General features: G+C 30.0%; 1 protein-coding gene across 10 annotated transcripts in view; it reads left to right on the plus strand.

Moving 5' to 3' along the window:
- The window catches only part of LOC123205058 (probable disease resistance protein At4g27220), a 100,612-nt gene that overhangs the window by 41,060 nt on the left and 40,936 nt on the right, over positions 1 to 18,616 (plus strand). For 4 of the 10 annotated variants that reach the window (XR_006499721.1, XR_006499722.1, XR_006499724.1 and 1 more), the window contains exons 3-5: positions 15 to 422; positions 1,222 to 2,040; positions 2,363 to 3,180. The exons of 1 other annotated variant lie outside the window; for it this stretch is intronic. Coding sequence is in view for 3 of the 9 variants with exons in the window: in XM_044621865.1 (XP_044477800.1) it covers positions 15 to 422; positions 1,222 to 2,040; positions 2,363 to 3,180 (2,045 nt within the window). In the remaining 6 variants the exon portion in view is untranslated. Of the gene's footprint in view, positions 1 to 14; positions 423 to 1,221; positions 2,041 to 2,362; positions 3,181 to 3,577; positions 3,904 to 4,507; positions 5,709 to 18,616 lie in introns of those variants that run through there. 5 more of the 10 variants (XR_006499719.1, XR_006499723.1, XR_006499718.1 and 2 more) reach the window with 5 other exon arrangements.

Raw genomic sequence — 18,616 nt, forward strand, 5'->3', positions numbered from 1 at the left:
TAAATTTTGGGCAGGTTGTTTTCCCTTGTTTGGAAGAATTAAAACTTGGAGCAATTAATTTTGAGAAGATTTGGAACAACAAACTTCCAACAACCTCTTCTTGCTATCAAAATTTGAAAAAATTGATTGTGGATGGTTGTCAAAAACTAAAATTTGTATTTCCATCATCTATAATCAAAAGCTTTGAGCAGCTTCAACATCTTGAGATAAGCTATTGTAAGGAATTAAAAGAGATTGTTGCCAAAGAAGAAACTAAGGGTGCTACTACATTTATTTTTCTAAGGGTAGCCGTTCTGAAACTCAAAGAATTGCCAAAGCTTACAACTTTCTACCATGGTGAACACAACTCAAATTGGCCCATGTTAAAGGAGTTGAAGGTGCAGGATTGTAGCATACTAGACATATTTACTTCAGAACATAAGGTATGAGTCTTTTTTTTTTTTTGGGTTATAGAATTTGTTGAGATTGTATTTTGGTATCAATATGTGTCTTTACTTAACTGTCACTTAAATAAAAATTTTTAATAAACAAAATTTTATTTCATTTTTCCACCAATTTAAAATTTTCATAATTTCCTTCACCCAAAGATTTGACAAGTTATTTTTTCCCCCTTAAAATACATTATGTGTAATGGCGTTTGTCCTCTGATCAAATTGCTAATTTAACTTACTATTTTTTGTTTTAAGGCTTGAACATTAACGGTCCTCTTTATTGAATTTTTTATTGATTAATTTCCTAAAGCATCAAGCAAATGAAGCAGATGGCATCAAAAACCAATCTTTCAAAATCAAATTATGAAACCAACCAAAATGAAGTAATCCATACAAATAACACACAATCTCCCAAAATCACGAGAAGGATGTGTTCTTCAATTGAATGATATATCAGTAAAATCATTAGAAAAATCAAAATAAAAAAGAATATGAATTACAAAATTGAGAGAACGAAAACTAAGTAGTGTCACGAACAGTGGCCTTTTGTCAAACACCTGTTGGGCACCAACTACTACTGACCCAAAAAGACCACCAGGGCACGAACGAAAAATATTTATTTGTTAACCTTTTGCCAATGTTGTTTGCCTTAAGTCCGAGTCACTTTACCTGTGCATTGTTTCAAAATATTTTCTTATTCTATTTCTGCTTAAATAAAATACAATATTTTTGTGTCAAAAATTGTTTGAGAACTTCAACTTTAGCCTTATTTTGTCTAATTTGTTTGCAGATTAACCTCAGTTTGGAGAAATTAACCCTAAGCAGAGTGGATGACATGATAACATTGTTGCATCAGTTTCCAGAGAACTTTGGTAGATGTACAATTGAGATCAAACAGGATAAATCTACCAATATTTCAGTTGGCATCCTTCAGAGATCGGTTAAGCTGGAAAAACTCATTCTCAGTGACTGCTCATATGAGGAGATATTTACATGTGGAGAGGATGAGAAACATACAGAGATCTTGATACAAATAAAAAGTTTGGAGTTGCGTGATCTTTCTGATGCAAAGTACCTTTGGGGAAAAGGCTCCAAACTAGACTCTCTTCTTCAAAATCTTGAAGTTCTAGAAGTAAATTATTGTGATAGAATGATAAATGTTCTGCCATCCTCAGCATCTTTTGAGAATCTAACAGTTCTGAATGTACAGTGGTGTTATGGGTTGATGAACTTACTCACACCTTCAATAGCGAAAAAATTGGTGCAGTTGAGAGAAATGAGAATTCGCTATTGCAGAATAATGACAGAAATAGTATCAAATAAGACAGAAGATGTTGCAGCAGAAGATGAAATTGTTTTTGGCAAACTGAAGTTGTTGTCACTTGAAGACTTACAAAATCTCACATGCTTCTATTCTGGGAATTATGCATTGAAATTCCCGTCTTTGGAAGAATTGACTGTATATAATTGTCCTATGATGAAGACTTTCTCTGTAGAAAACTTAAATACACCAAGTTTACAGAAAGTTCAATCAGATTGGTGGGATAAAGACAAATGGAGTTGGAAGGATGACCTAAATGCAACCATACAACGACGGTACGAAAAAGAGGTATGCATTTAATTTAAAATTGCTTTTCTTTGAATTTTCTTATTCACCTTCAAACTTGAATTCTTAGCATACAGATTATTTGAATTTTTTTTATATAGAAAAAATATTAAGTTACAAAATTTTAATTTTACATGCACTAAAAATGAATTTTCTTTTACGTTCAACACACAAATTAAAGCTGAATAGTATAACTGATATTAGGATGACAAATTAGTTGTCTACATTCAAATTTTTTTTCTCTTTACATTTTGCTAAAAAAAGTAATGCTAGAAATATTGAAAAAAATATTAACTTTTTTATAATTTATTTAATCAATCATCAGGTTAACTCCAAGTCAACGAAATTAACACTATGTGGAAAAGACGTCATACTTCTATGGCAAGACCAACTTCCAGAACATCAGTTTTCCAAAGTAGAAATTCTTGAGATCATTAAGGATGAATCATCTAACATTCCAATTGGAATCCTTCAGAGATTTAATAATCTCAAAAAACTTGTACTAAAATTGAGTTCATATGAAGAGATATTCTCATGTGAAAAAGATGAGAAACATGTAAGCATGCTCACACAAATAAAGGAACTAAAGCTACAAGGGCATTTCAATTTAGAGTACATGTGGAAAGAAAAATCTCATGTGGACTCAATTCTTCAAAATCTTGAAAAGTTAGATGTGAAGTTTTGCCACAATTTGATTAGTATAGTGCCGTCTTCAACAACTTTTGAAAATCTCATAACTCTAAGAGTATCATATTGTGATGGACTAATAAACTTAGTATCCTCTTCAACAGCCAAAAGTCTGGTGCGACTCGAACGAATGAGTTTGGCAGAATGTAAAATGATGGCGGAAGTAGTATCAAGTGAGATGGGTATAAAAGCCGAGGAAATTGTTTTTGACAAATTAAAGCTACTGTCACTTGTTAATTTAAAAAATCTCACAAGCTTCTGTGTTGGTAATTACGTCTTCAAATTTCCAGCTTTGGAAGAATTGATAGTTTGTGAATGCCACAATATGAAGACTTTCTTTGAAGGAGTCTTAAGTGTACCAAGTTTACGAAAAGTAAAACAGGGATTGTATGCCGAATTAGGATACTGGGAGGGTGACCTTAATACTACTATTCAATTTCTACACAGAAAAAAGTGGTACATATTCATTTAAGAGTTACTTATCTTTGTATTATCTCATTCCCCTTACTTCTAATCATTGTTTCTTGAGGATAAGGTCTTGCGTCCTCATGACCTTATCATTAACTTTCCTTTATATTAACATTATCTTAGAAGTAGTCAATAACTCTGTAGACAAAAGATACAAAAAAATTATTGAATTTAATAGTAGCGAGAAAGGTCATTCGAGGCAACCTTTATATACATATACTAGTACAACCATAAAACGTCACGATTGTGGAAACGTGTTTTTGTTTTTTTTATCCTCACATTTTTTTCTCTTTACCAAACTATAGATCATCATTCTTGAATTTAAAATGACATTTCCCTGCACTTCGTTTGTTCACTTTAATTGTGTTGTGCTATATTTTTACAGAATATTCAGAGTTCTGGAAGGATACAGAGCAACTGCAATGAAATCTCTGGAATAAGGCTCTTTTGTTTGTGGTTTGTGAGGCATTATTGCGGCTCAAGTTTCCTGTGTTGAGGTCAGAGATGGGAGGCCTTTTGTTTCCGTCTTTATTGTTCTGCTTCTGCTTTTTCGTCTTGCCTATTGTGGTTCTTGGCATTTATAATGTAATATGAATTATGTGTCTACATGAATGAATGTCTAAATTATGAAATTTGTGTGTTTGAAATTTGTGTCCTGAATGTTATGATGATTCTATTTGGTGATATTGTTAACAACAGACTAGATGTTAACAACAGAGTCACATAAGTTGTTATAATGTGTTTTCATTGTTGCAAAAGTTGTTGAGCATGTGGTTGCTCCATTAGAAGACTAAATCAGCAACTTGATAATCTCGTGAAAGTTTGTATTGATAACTATGATTTCATGATTTCATAATGTTCTTCATGGCTTATAAATAATTAAATCTTTTTCACAGGCAAGAGATATATATAAAAACATAGAACTTAAATTTTATAAGCTATTCATCAGTTTCAAACAGTTTTCTGAATTTAAGAAATTGACGGTTGGTTTTTCTGGCTTTATTACATGTACTGCTAAGCAGAGTTTCTAAGTATATCATTAGGTTACTAGAGATGTTTACCTCATGAGTAGACATAAAACATTTTGTGACTAAGGACAAATGATTCATTGAACTGTAAACTTCAACTTGTTTCGTAAAACCTTTCCCTATTGCAAGCTCAGTTTTAGAAGGGTGTGGGTAATGGGTAAAAAAGAGCCTGTGATTACCTGGTTAAATCTTGGATCCTCTTTAAGTCTTTTAATTGTTCTTCAGCAAAAATTGGTCACATATATCTGGTATCGAACTTATATCTTGCTTTTGTTTTATTTGTGAAGCAATTCTGGAATCAGCCTTTCTGTCGCAAAGCTCTCTCCTGGCCACACAGCTTATCGTTTCTTGGCAAGCTATCAAAATGGGAAGTTTGTGCCTGCATACTGCAAGCTTCCTTGCATTGATTTATTGGAACTTGCAAAGGCATTTTTGTCCAAGGTCAAATATCAGAGCCAAGTTCTAAATCAATTACAATTGATATTTTTGTTTATCTTGTCCAACTTCTGGTTCCAGGTGTTCTGCTCCAGAATATATTGTGGATCCTCTGCTTCCTTGGTTCCCAGTAGTGTCCTGTCTTTCAAGAACCAACCTCTGCAATTGCTTACCTGCTGTGCTTGTCATGGGATTACGTCTGCTGTAGGTTTCTTCTGCAGGATCCAATCCCGGATATTCTCTGCTTCTCTTCCCAGAATTTCTGCCTAGATACTCTCCTGCTTTCTCTGGTCCAATGTAGCAGCTCAAAGTTTTTGCTTCCTGATTTTCACTGCAATAGAATCCTGCCTTCCTTCTACTGCAGTCTGTTCCAGATTTTATTCTTCTCCAGTGCTCCTTTGCCTTTCCTGATTGTGCAGCAGTGCTGCCATTGGGGTGAAATCCTGCCAATGTCTAAGCTGCCCAGGAATAGCAGCATTGGTCACCTCATCCTTGCAGTTCTAGTTTTTTTCCCAGGTGCTACAATTAGACAGAAGCAGGCCTTGCTCTGCAGATTGTCAGTCAGAAGCAGTTCTTGCCCAGGCCATTCCAGAATTTTTCCAGGTGCAGAAATCAGGCAGAAGCTGATCAAATCATGCAGATTTTGTGCTGGGCTTCTTTCTCCTGTTTCAGCTGCTGCTTCGGCCATCTGTGAGACTGCAGTTTTTTTTCTGGATGTTTGTTGCTCCTCCCTGGTCCTGCAGCATTTTTGGCATTATGCAGGTGTAGGCCTGAGTGACCTGAATCCTGGAGGATCTAGATTGTTGCTGCCTTGGAAGAAAGCACCCTGCTGGTTTAGCCTCAAAATTAAAGTTTTGGTTTTGATGAGTATAGGGTGTTGGCTTCCCTAGAGAGTTGTAAGGATGTTTAGCTCCCTTAGAACTGATACAAATGCTTTTGTTTTTTTGTGTTGTTTGGGTGAGAATTTTTGTATAGCATAGACAAGTTAGTTCAGCATGCACATGTACTTGTAAAGTTTAGTGATGTAAATGTTTTGTTTGATTCTCTTCTTAATCTTTATAATTGTGAGAACTTTGATAAGTCTTTAAAAGAGGATAATGTTAGTTTGTCTTAGCTCTTATTGTAGTGGCCTTAGCTAGCCTTAACTTGTGTCTTGAGATGTCATTCTCGTCAAAAGAGATGAGCGTAGGGTGTTTCCAAGTCCTCTTGTTGGAAGACTAATTTCTTTTTTGTTAATATGTTCTCACCAAACAAAAAAGGAAAACCTAAATGCTAATTATCTTTCTATATTATTGATGTAGTTAAAAACCACCCATTTCATCCTTCCTAGTTAATGTCAGAAAGAAGAAACAAATATAATTGATAATAAAAAAATCTTATGTGTTGAGTCTAGCTTATTTTGGGATGTGACAAATTATTTTAAAGATGAATTTATGAATTATGCATACAATTAATAGTGTTTTAGCCAGATGATGAACTTTTTACATTCATTTCTCACTTTTTCAATGCATCAAAGCAAAGAGACTTAAAAAGGTCCCAAGATTTAACATTTGTGGTAGGTTCACATGGGTTTTATATTATAAATATTATTTTTTTCCTGTTAGTCTAGAAATTTTGATTAGAGAAAGAATCCAAAGAAAGGAAGACATAAGTTTATATTATTTTGGGAATGGATTTCTTGGATTAGAGAAACAATCCAAAGAAATGAACTTTTTACATTCACTAGTTTGAAACGGAATTTCAATAAATTTGTTATTAATTTATAACAAGTCCATATTTTTTCACCATTTATCAAAACCCATTGAAGGTTAGTCAGGGAAATTTAGAAAATTTTGTTATTAATAAATTTTTTTATTAATACTCCTAACATTTTCAAAATTTTGAAAATTTTAGGAGTATTAATAAAATTTTATAGTATTTTTGAAATTTTGAAAAAATTTAAGGGTTGTTTTAAAAATTTGTTAAATTTTTTTTTATATCTTTTGATGGTTTCAAAATAACAATTACACCCCTAAAAAATTTAAAAAAAAATACAATATTTTAAAATTGATTAAAATTTTGAAATTCTTGATAAATTTTTTAATTAATTAAAATATTTTGTTATTTTGATATTTATAATTAATATTAATAAAAGTTTCATAATTTCATTGAAAAAGTAAGATTATCATTTTCATATAAAACAAATAGAATTTATTATCAAGAGCAAATGAAGGGTGAAAATTTGGTTTTTTAAATTTTGGATGAAGAATAATCATTTGACCGTAAATATTTACTTATTTAAAACATATGTTGATGGTTATAAAGGAAAATAGTAGGGCAAATAAATTGTTTACAATTTGTTTTAAAATCCTAATTTCCAAAAATGGCAACAAAAGTGATTTTTTTTCTTTTTAATAGAAAAGAAAAATAAAATATCAAAAATCTATAAGAAACATGTCCTTAAACTTTCTCTGGTAATTCTACAATGAAGCTGACATTTATCTTTTAACTTAAAATTAGAATGTGGGAACAAATAATTTGCTGACAAGTTATTAATTATTATCAAATCATTCAAATTCCAATATATGTAAAATAAAAGGACGAAATAAAATTTAATAATACAGTGTTATTTTATCATTATATTTAGGAATCCATACATTTGCTTTGCAAGAAATAGAAGATATGTAGATAATTACTAATAAAAACTCAAAGTGAAAATTTTTCAATGGATAAATAAATATTAATTAAACTATGTGTATATAATTTTAAATATATAATTGATTATTATGTGATTATATAATTTTAAATTAAAAATAAAATAATATGTAATGACATAATACAATAAAACTATGTGTACCTATTTTTGATACACAATTTGTGTACACAGATGAGGTGTTATCATGTGATTAGATATTTCTTTACCATATGATGACACATATTTTAAAATCACCTAATTACATGATGACACATCACTGTTTGTGTACAAAAATGAGTACATATAACATTACTCGACATAATAACACATTATCAATATATTTAATTACATATTAAAATTATATACAGATAATATTACTTAATAAATATAAATAAACTAAAACTTAATTAATAATATTATTACAACAATACAACATACGTTAAAATGTCAGACCCTTGAATTAATTTGGTATAATTGATAATCTAAAATGATGTATCTAGTGATAGATTATTATTTTTAAATAAGGCCAAAAGACTTATTCCCACCTAAGGTTTGGTGTAAACCCAAACTCATACCTCTTAACTTTTAAAAATTTAAATACTAATCTATTTATTAAATTTTACTGTTACTATTAGAGGTAAAAATGTTTTTTTAAATTTTTATTTAAAGAAAGAATACTCTATACCTATTTCCCATTTTAATTTTAAAAACTAACAATTTTTCCTCTATCTTAGTCTTAATAAATTATTTTTTCACCCTCATTATCTATAGTTTCTAAGGCTTGCATGTTTTAAAGTTATAGTTGCCCCCTCAAATTTAAAAACATTCTTTACACCACTAAAAAATCATTTCCTATTTCTGGCAATCATTCTTTCCAACGATTCACTCTGGTCGATTCTTTCTAACAAACATTACATTTCAAAATGATGCTCATGGACCTAGATGTCGTTTGTGCAACGTCATTTGGTTAATTTGTGTGTCAACTAATGCACAAATCAGTCAAACAACGCTCACAAACCTAGACATCATCTATGCAACTCCATTAGGCCAATATGTGTGTCAATTGACGTGTAGATTCATGCACAAAAATCTAACTATTTTGGTTAGATTTATGGTGGTTCTACCATCGAAAAACCACTAGGGATGGAAGAGAGATATCATTGAAGTGAATCATCAAGAAGAACGATCGTCAGAAAGATAGAATAAAGTTTTGGGGTTGTAAGTGCAATGTTTTAAACTTTAATGGGGTGACTGTTAACTTTAAAATATAAAACCTTAAAAATCCTAGATGGTAGAGGTAAAAAAATAACTTTTTAAAATTAAGTTATGAGAGAAATAGTTAGTTTTCAAAATTAAGGTGAGAAAAAAATAAATTTTTCTTTGTTTAAATAAAATTTTTAAATAACTATTTTATTCTTGATTATAACAATCAAAATTAATAAATAGATAAATATTTAGATTTTCTAAAATTAACAAATATGTGTTTAGGGTTACATTAAACTTTGGCTAGGAATAAGCCTTTTGGCCTTTAAATAATTTTTCTTTTTTCCCTTAAAACGAAAGTACATTTGTTAGATAGCACCTCAGTTATTCTTTAAGATTAGACATAATAGGAGGTCCCCTTTTTTTATATCCTTTCCATGAGGGTAGGAACCGCTGTTATAATATTCCATTTAAAATAAAAAATTATTTTAAAATAAAATGGATGCCTTTGCATGGAAGCCATTCTGCACCCCTCCGCCTCCATTCTACACCCTCATAGGCCAAGCCAAGCCAAGCCAAGCCCATTACTGTTGGGCTCCAAAGGCAGTAGTTGTCGCTGAAATATTTTTTTAATTTTTTGTTATTTTCTATATAAACGGTCCTCACACCCCCACCCTCCACACACACACACACACACACACACACACACACACACACATCACATTCAAAACATAATTTCTCAATCTCTCTACATCTTCATTTATTTTCAATCTAAAACTCTATCAAATCTCAATCAAATTTTAATTTTCTCTAACAACTTAGTTTTTGTTTGTTTAATATTTTATATTTTTTTCAATTATATTTTATACTCAATTTTTTATTAATAAATTACTTTTTAGTTAATTATTAAATTTTATTAATTTATATTTACTATCAAATTAATATAATCGAGGACAATACTTCGTAAATGGTGGCTTGACTTATTTTCTATTATTTATTTTAGTATTATAATAAATAAAACTTTTCATTTTATTGGTAATGTTGTGTTAGAACTTATTTTCTTTAATTATATATTTTTGGTTTACTTGACGCTTGATCTGAGGTAGTTGTTATATTTTTCTATTCGTATTTTTTAAAGGAATATTAATTCAAATACCAAAATTTTATGTGTCAAAAACATAATTACCCAATTTTAACAATGTTAAACCAATATACCCAGATTATATGTAATGACTAATATGTCCATTTAGCAAACAAAAGGAACTGTAGCAAAATTTTGCATAATATGTGTGTTTGCTAATCCAACCTTACGAATTCATAAGGCATCACCCAACTAACTTCCATTGGAGATTTTTGTGAGTTTTCAGACGACCAAAATGGTTGAAAAGGTTAGTCAATCAATCTTTGTCACATTTTATACATTTTAGTGTAAATATTTAAGTAATTAGATGTGGTTTTTGGGTGTTTTTAGGCTTAGGGTTTCAAATTTGAACATTTGATGAAATGGATTGAATCGTTGGTGTTTTGGATTAATATTGTTAGAGGTTTTGTGTTAGAATAAGTGTAGATTTGATTTTTGATGAAACGGGATTCTTAAAACTAAGTTTGAGGGCTGCAATCTCACTACACAAATTTGTGTTGTGAGATTGGTTGGAGACGGGGGGGAGTGGTTTGCCATTTTTCAAAAATTATGGACCATATGAATGTGTGTGGTTGGGGGGCAAAGTGTGAGTTTCCAAACAATTGACCACATGTTTAAGGTGATGGGGGAAGTGTGATTTGTTCAAATAGTTTGCCACATGAATTCATGTGGTAGGGGGCAAACTATTATTTTTCAAACATTTCCCACTACATAGATTCACATGGTGGGAAATTTTTTCTGTTTTCTATTTAAGGGGGCTTTATGATATTTTTCATGTAAGGAGGCAAATTAAATTTTTTTCATTTTAAGATTTCTGAATGTGTAATTTTCAAATTTTAGGTCTGTTTTTTCAAATAAAGTAATTATCTTGAAAATTGATCTTATTTTATTATTTTGGATATTTTTCATCAATTTAATGTAATTTATAAATTTTTGATATGTTTTTGAAATTTTCAACTTGGGGTTATTTTGATATTTTCCTATATAGCAAGTAAATTGGAAATTTTTTCATTTCAAGGTTTTTTTAGTTGTAGGTTTCAAAATTTTTGTCTATATTTCTAAATAAAATATTTATTATGAAAATTAATGTAATTACGTATAGGTTGATACACACAATCAATCAATATAAATCTCATCGTCAAAATTTGGCCAAACACTTAAGCCCTAGCTTGCCTATTGTATGACATTATCTTATCTATGTAACATGTGTACTCATTGTCGATATGACATAATTCGAAGATGTCATTGTCTCTCAACTTTGTTATCTGTACATGCCATTTACATTGCTCATGACGACATTTAACTTCCCATCTGGCTTTGTCTGACTTGTATACTCTAAACTGATATATTTTCTTAGTAGTATCTTGACTTAGTGCATATATCACATGCTTTTAGTTGGAAATAATACATCAATTTTAAGAGAATAGCCATCTCTCTGAATTCCTTAACTTATGGATATGGATGGCTAGTTAGAAAATTTAGGTAACCAATGAAATGTGTCAATTAGAACATTCCTACCATCTAGACCTACATTTCCAACGGTATTATATAGAGAATTTGCATACTGGAAATTACTTGTACCTCTGGTATCATAGTTAACATGTGTATTCTCCTTAAACTCTAGTTTCTCAATGGGAATATCATCTATTACCTTCCTATCAAAGTCACTCCAATCTGAAAATTTTTCTTTGTTGCCACTAACCCATTTCTCTGCACTATGCAATATATCAACTTTAACATCATTTAAATATTCAAAGTATTCCTTAAAAAATGTTTGTTTCAAATTAATCCCAACATTTTGAACCCTTGCTAAACCATCATCATGCTCTTGTACATAAACTATTTGGCTCACTTCTTTGTAAACCATCACTGTGTTGTACCTCATAACCTTGCTCCAACCCTTGTACGCCATCATCTGCTTGTTGAACATCATAGCTATTATGCCAATACATTTTCAAACCTACAGGTAGTTTTCACAAAAACTGGAAGACATTCTCTAAAAATGTTAGACAAACCATTAAAAACCTTAACATCTTTAATTTAAGATTTCGATAGGGTTGTCATTGTCCAAATGTCTCAATTTCATGCTTAGCTTAATGTTGTTTGGCCTATGATCTATTTGACACTTTTCACTCGACGTTTTGATTTATCCCTTAAATGTCGTGTGCTTCCAACTTTTAATTAATTTCCTATTGTCTTCAACATATTTCTTTATTTGTCATCAATTTTTTTTCCATTCTTTCATATCAAACTGAAGGATAACCTGCCATTTCGATGAATTTGGCCAATAGTGATAACCAAATTTATGAGAAAAATTCATAACAAAGTGTACAAATATAGTCATCAAATATTATGACTGAAAAATCAATTTAAAGAATTGGGATACATCATTTTAGGGACTTAGAGTTTCATGGTTTAATTTCTATTGCATCTATGCTAGTTACACCTAGTCCACAATTCTACTATATATCGTAACTACTAATATATTCTAAATAATCCGACACAAATTTTGGAAAATATCAATTTACTCTCACATCATAAATGATCACTTGACACCCATATCGTAGAAAATACTTCACACCCAAATCATAAATTTACAATTTACCACTTACTTTATATCTTACTATCATTTAGAACATTTTATATGTTTCATAACAAATAGTATCTCAACTAAAAGACATACAAAATTTGACAAATTTAAATTTAGCCCCTAATTTTAGAGTGAAATATCTATGTATCCCTTACATTATCAAATATCAAATAACCCTACAATGCAAAATATCACTCACTCTATGCATGGTCTAATATCTAATAACACCCTCACATTATAAAATATCATCTCACCTAATGCACAGTTTAATGTCTAATAACACCCTTCCTTGTACAATATTATTTCATCCATTACGATTATAATCATGGAATACCCTCTACATTTTTCTACCATCTTATTTTTTAGACACAATTCTAAGTTACTATTTAACGCACAACAAATTGTTGCATTATCAATAAAATAAATAAAGTTTTGAGTTAATGTTCACATAAATACCTTAATATCACAACTTATTTCCTTTGTATTGAAATCATGATCATGAATTATTTCCTTCAGTCTAAATCATAATGTCAAATAATGAGTGAAATTGTTCATGTGAATGCATTGTAGGGTTAGAGTTTACATAGAATGCAACAAGACATACTTGGGTATTATTTTGGATATTCTAGGCATTTTTGCTTAACTCCTTGATAATTTGGGTATTCTTCTTTAAGCCCACAAAATGTGGGCAATTTTCTTTTGACACATGAAATGTGGGTATTTTAATTAATATCCCATTTTTTTAACATTGAGTCTTTATATATATAAACCCTAACCCTAATTTTCTATAATTAATTAAAACGTTTTATTTTGTTTAAATATTTATTTGTTTGATGAAAAATATAACCTGGTACATCCAAATATAAAGAAGAGAAAATAAGTAGAAAAAAGGAAATTTATAGAAAAGAAGGTGTTAAAAAACATAATTAAATTTGATTTGAGAAGAAATTGTGTAAAGCAAAAACTTGATTAAGTTTGAAATTGGGGGAAATAAAGCTAATTAAGCTTATAGAGCATTTTTCCTTTTTATTAACCATGGTTCACATAATTTTATTATTATTATTTTGTTGGAGACGAGATGTGCTTGGTCATTGGGGAGACCAATTCATAAGAGTTAAAAATCACTTCCCATTTACTAATGAGCAATCTCACAACTTAAGGCTAATTTGGACATTTTCCTCTAAACGTGCAGGCTTTATTTTATTTACAAATCTATATATAATATCCAATGATTTGCCAATTTCAGTCTTAATGAAACAATAAATGTTACATTCCTAATATATAGTGCACTAAGCTCATTTAACAGTATGTTTTGTGGCTTGACAGAGTAATTAAAGCATGCCAGATAGTGCTAGACTATAAGCACTCTGGCTATTTTTATTGAGGTCACTTAGGTTAAGTAATATGATTTTATGGTTGAATTTGTCTTTTAAACAAACTATTAAGATTTAAGGAATTAAAATTATTATAGTTGGTTATGTATGAGAATATTTCCAACTTAAACATGACCCTAATTTTATTGGATGTATTCTAAAGTTATCGGTTAGGCGTCTTATATCAAAATCAAGAAAGGTCCCAAATCATGTCTCTCTGAAGAGTTAATTTTATTGCCGGTGAGTCTCATCCAAATTTGTGAAAATGCATTCTTATGACTTTTCATTACCACTATGCCTTTAAAAGTTGTGAGAAGTGAGAAGCTTCTCATCCACTTTCTAAGGTTGATTTATTGAACTTTAATTTTTTTTCTTTTTCATGTTGATGCTGTGTTCTGCAGTAAAAAAAAACATAAATTTGGTTAATACTCATAAATTAACAAATACAAAGATTTATCCAAAAAATTATACAAATTTTTGAGAAAAAAATTACATGATCTAAAATTTTATGCTAATAACATATAAATTACACTAAAAGTATAAACCTTTTAACACCATAAATATTTAAATTCTTATAGTTATCCCTTAAATAAGCTAAAAAATTCACTTCTCAAATATTTGTGTAAAACTCGTACAATTATCCATTATATATCTCAACTTAGACAATTCACCAATAATCATACACTAATAACATAAAAGATAAATTAAAAAATTTTGTTAACCTCCTTATAGTATAAAGTTTTCACTTACATCCCAATTTGACTTTTAGCTTAAGGATTAATTAAACCACATTAAACACCCTTGGAATATAAAGTTTCTAGTTACACCCCTATTTTGCCTAAAAATTAACATAATAAGCTAAATGTTGCCTAGTTCGCCTAAAAGCTTATTTAAATACAATCCAAACTCAATGAATCCCCAATACATTCACAACTTAATCACTAAAACAACAATCAAGTCCATCAAATTCAAGCCTAAACCCTCAGTAACTTTTAGCTTAAGAAAAATTGTATTAACCCCTTACAATATAAAGTTTTTAGTTATGCCCTCAAAAATCTCTTAGCGTAATACGGTAAAAGTATTTGAAAATTAGCATAATATGTTAAATGTTTCCCAATTTGTCTAAAATCAACTAGAAAAACTGCGGCAAAAAAACACCCTAAATTTACATTAAAATATTATACACTATAAATAACTAAACATGAAAAAAATGATTTACTAACTTTTTTTTTTTTCTTGCTATTTTTGTTGTTAGTATAAGAGCAAAATTGCCAAATCTTGAGTTGGTGAATATGGTTGCACAGTGGCTATAAGTGCGCGGGATGAGAATGCAAAATTTCAAAGTTGAAAATTAATTTAAAACTTGTTAACATATAGATTTTTTTGGCAAAGTGTAAAATATTGTTCATATCCATTTAACACTAAAAAGTTTAGTTAATAATGTTTAACTTAATCTAATTAATTTCCCTAAATTTATCTTTGATTGGAATGGAAATTGGGGACACAGATTAGTGATCAAAAGACAGGCTTCAAAGATCCTTTTCGAAGGGCATAAATAACAATGCTAAATAAGATAACAAAGACTAGACACCACAGTGGGCCATCTTCATCATAGATTTGAATAGATTAGGGGAGATGTTGCAATATGAATAACTTGTCACTAAATTATCGAATTGGGTCCATGAGTTTGGTCAAGGAAAAAGTTTTATCCTATTACAATAATTTTTCTTCATTTGATCTAGTAAGATGGCCTTGTGTGATGAAGAACAATTTTACTTGCAGATTATAGTATAATTTCCTTCAAATGATTAATTGGATACATATTAGAATTTTCTATTCTAATATGTATTGTCCATGAAAGTTCTCTATAACTTTAAATTATTAATGCGCTCGACAAAAAAAAAAAAAAAAGGTAAAATTAAAAAAAAATGTTCACAAGAGGTTTCTGTAGGCCAAGTCGGCTTTGCCACTACAAGGCTATTGATTTTTAAAACATGCAGATTGATACAGAATAAATAAATAAATAAATAAATAAATAAATATATATATATATATATATATTCTGAATTAAAGATATCGTTGCCAAATCAGCCTTTCTAGTTCATGAAGATATCGTTGGATACATTATTGCATTCTCAACAGACGAATGTTCCAATTCTAGCAAGTGTCTGATTTCATGTATGACAATTGATTCGACATCACAGTTGAACTCACTGTAGATTTCGTTATATCACTGGAGATCACCTAGTTCTCGTCACTGACCAAATGGAACAGTCCTCTAGGCAGTAAGAAGGTGTGTGCTAATGTTCCCAGAACTCAATTCTGACATCGGCTCTTGCGTAATAATCACTTGGAGTGAAAGTCATCGGGATCACTTGTAACCACTTATCAAAGGCATTCACAAAAACTTGTTTCACATCATCAACCAATTGGTTTTGTGGTAGAAATCTGTATGTTATATCTCACCGGTTTGACGGCCAATGAAGTGCTAGGAAAGTAACTGTAATGGCCAATTGTGGAAAGATGAGTGTTTTGACCAAGTTCATAGTTGTTGAGTTGTTGAGTATATTGGGATTGCCAAAACTGGGCTGTAAGATTTATTGAACGATTTGACTATTGAGTTGACCGGTGGGTTCAGTTTCTCTTGTAGGTCTTAGTGGCTGATTCTAGTGAATCATCAAAGTCATCAATGACGTTTGAGGGGAACTCTGAAATGTAACTGAAGTAGTGAAAGTACTACTTGATTTTGTTTAAAAGTTAACAGCGGACACTAACAGACAAGGGTGATAAGTGGGTGTATAGATTTTTTTAATTTAAAGGGTTAGAATTTGCCATTTCAACAAACCTTGGATAGAGAATAGTGCTTTGCCCTATTAAGAATAAAAATGATTGAAGCCACATTTTTTTAACCAATGAAATGTGTAACCAATGGCTGAAGGAGAGAATATAAACAAGTCAGTTTTTGGTTGATTGTTAATATATTCAAATCAAAATAAAAAGCAGAACAGGTATACGTGCGAAGAGTGCTAGAGCATTCTTACACTGCTGTATGTATAAATATTTTTATTATTTTTATATAATTAAAAATGTAAATATTTATATAAAATATATTTTTATATAAATATTTTATATATATTTACACGCACATACACGTGAGTGTGATATAATAAATAAATATATATATATATATATATATATATATATATATATATATATATATATATATATATATATATATATATATATATATATGTTATATTATATTTCGCACTTCTCGCAGTTTTTGCACTCATATTTGTTCTACTTTTCATTTTGATCTGAACATATCAACAATCAAACTAAAAATTGATTTGTTTTTTAACAAGTTTATAAATATTTTATTTTATAAATTATTAAACTTACAATTAATATGATAATATTGGAATATATTGTTGAGGAAAATGTTGTAAATAACATAATTAAAAAAAGATAATTATCAAAAAATGTTATTATTAAAATAATATTAAGTTTGTTTAAAAAAATAAATGTATTAAAAATTAGTTGTAAAAAAATTTAAACACAAAATTTTGTGTTATTTTAATTAATATCTGCATACAAAATGGCCTTTCTTTCCATTTAATAGCGAAAAAAATATTGCATGACGGAGGTATAATAAAATACGGCAATGATATGTGAATTGACCACTTAATTTGCCACATCATTACTCTGCTACATCAGCACCAAAATTATTTAAAAAAATATTGCATGACGGAGGTATAAATCATCCCCGAGTGTTTTACCCAAAAACGCAAACCACTATGTCAAACCCTAAATCACAATCCACAAGAAAGAGTAGCGTTAACACAAATTTCAATCACGGCTGCAGCTGGATATTCATATTCTCACCAATGTCGATTTTTTTATTATCTTCGTAGTCCGTTCTTTCGCCTTCGCTAAAGTTTCTCTCTATTGATATTTGATTTTGGTTCACAGATCTTAATTTTTTTTTTTCACTATGACTGGATAAATGTGGAGAAAAAATGAAGCAAAGTGGAAATATGGAGATGAAGGAGCAGAGATGGACTTAGTTATGGAAGAGATAGAGTTTCTTGGGTTTTGTTTTTCTTTTATTTCAACTAAATTTCTTCTCTTTTTCTGTTTTATTTACCTTATTTTTCTATGATAGTTAAAAGCAGTTACGTAATTCAAATATTTAATTTCGAATTTCCTTCGTGCTTTGAGAGCTTCATAGACAGAGGAGAGACAGATACAATTTTGAAATTGAATTTAAATAGTGGGCTGGTATATGTGGATTCTTCTTAGAATTCCTTCGTGTTTTATTGAAAGAATTTTTTTTTTAATTGGGAAACACTTCATACGAGTATCATTATTGGTCCCTTTTTTGTTTGAAGGTTATTATTTTGTTTTTGAAACATTATCAGATTAGTCTTTGTAAGAGAAAAATTGGTTGATCTAATATTACTTCACAATCAGTCCGATTGATGGGTGGAAATGTTTTAGAAGAAAGAATTTGATGAGAGCGAAGAATGAAATTTACGGAAGAACTATGTTGCTATATCATGAAAAATTGTTTCTCTGATGTAGCAGTACTTGAAGCACATTTGCCTGGTTCACCCTCCTCAGCTTGAATCTCTTATGCCAGATTTTTTTATTGGTTTTGTTCCTTTTTTTAATTTTTTGAATCCTTGCTCTTATAGATCTAGTTGTAGGATAAGTATTCAGACCTTGCACTTTAATAGGCATGATTTGATTTTCTGAATGGGAAGGAATGATATTAGTTTTGACAAAGAGAGGGACTGTACTATGTTGTTTGCATCTGCTTGTGAACAACTGTGATCACTTTCATCCAACGCTTTGTGCGTGTTCTTATTTTTGGGTTACCCCACTACACAGTAAATGTACTAATGCAAGTTGGTAGGTTTTTTTTTTTTACTTCGATATCTGCCATCTTAGGTTCCTCGAACATGACATGGAAAGAGG

This window comes from Mangifera indica, unplaced genomic scaffold (assembly GCF_011075055.1).
Source record: "Mangifera indica cultivar Alphonso unplaced genomic scaffold, CATAS_Mindica_2.1 Un_0001, whole genome shotgun sequence".
Classification (NCBI taxonomy): Eukaryota; Viridiplantae; Streptophyta; class Magnoliopsida; order Sapindales; family Anacardiaceae; genus Mangifera; species Mangifera indica.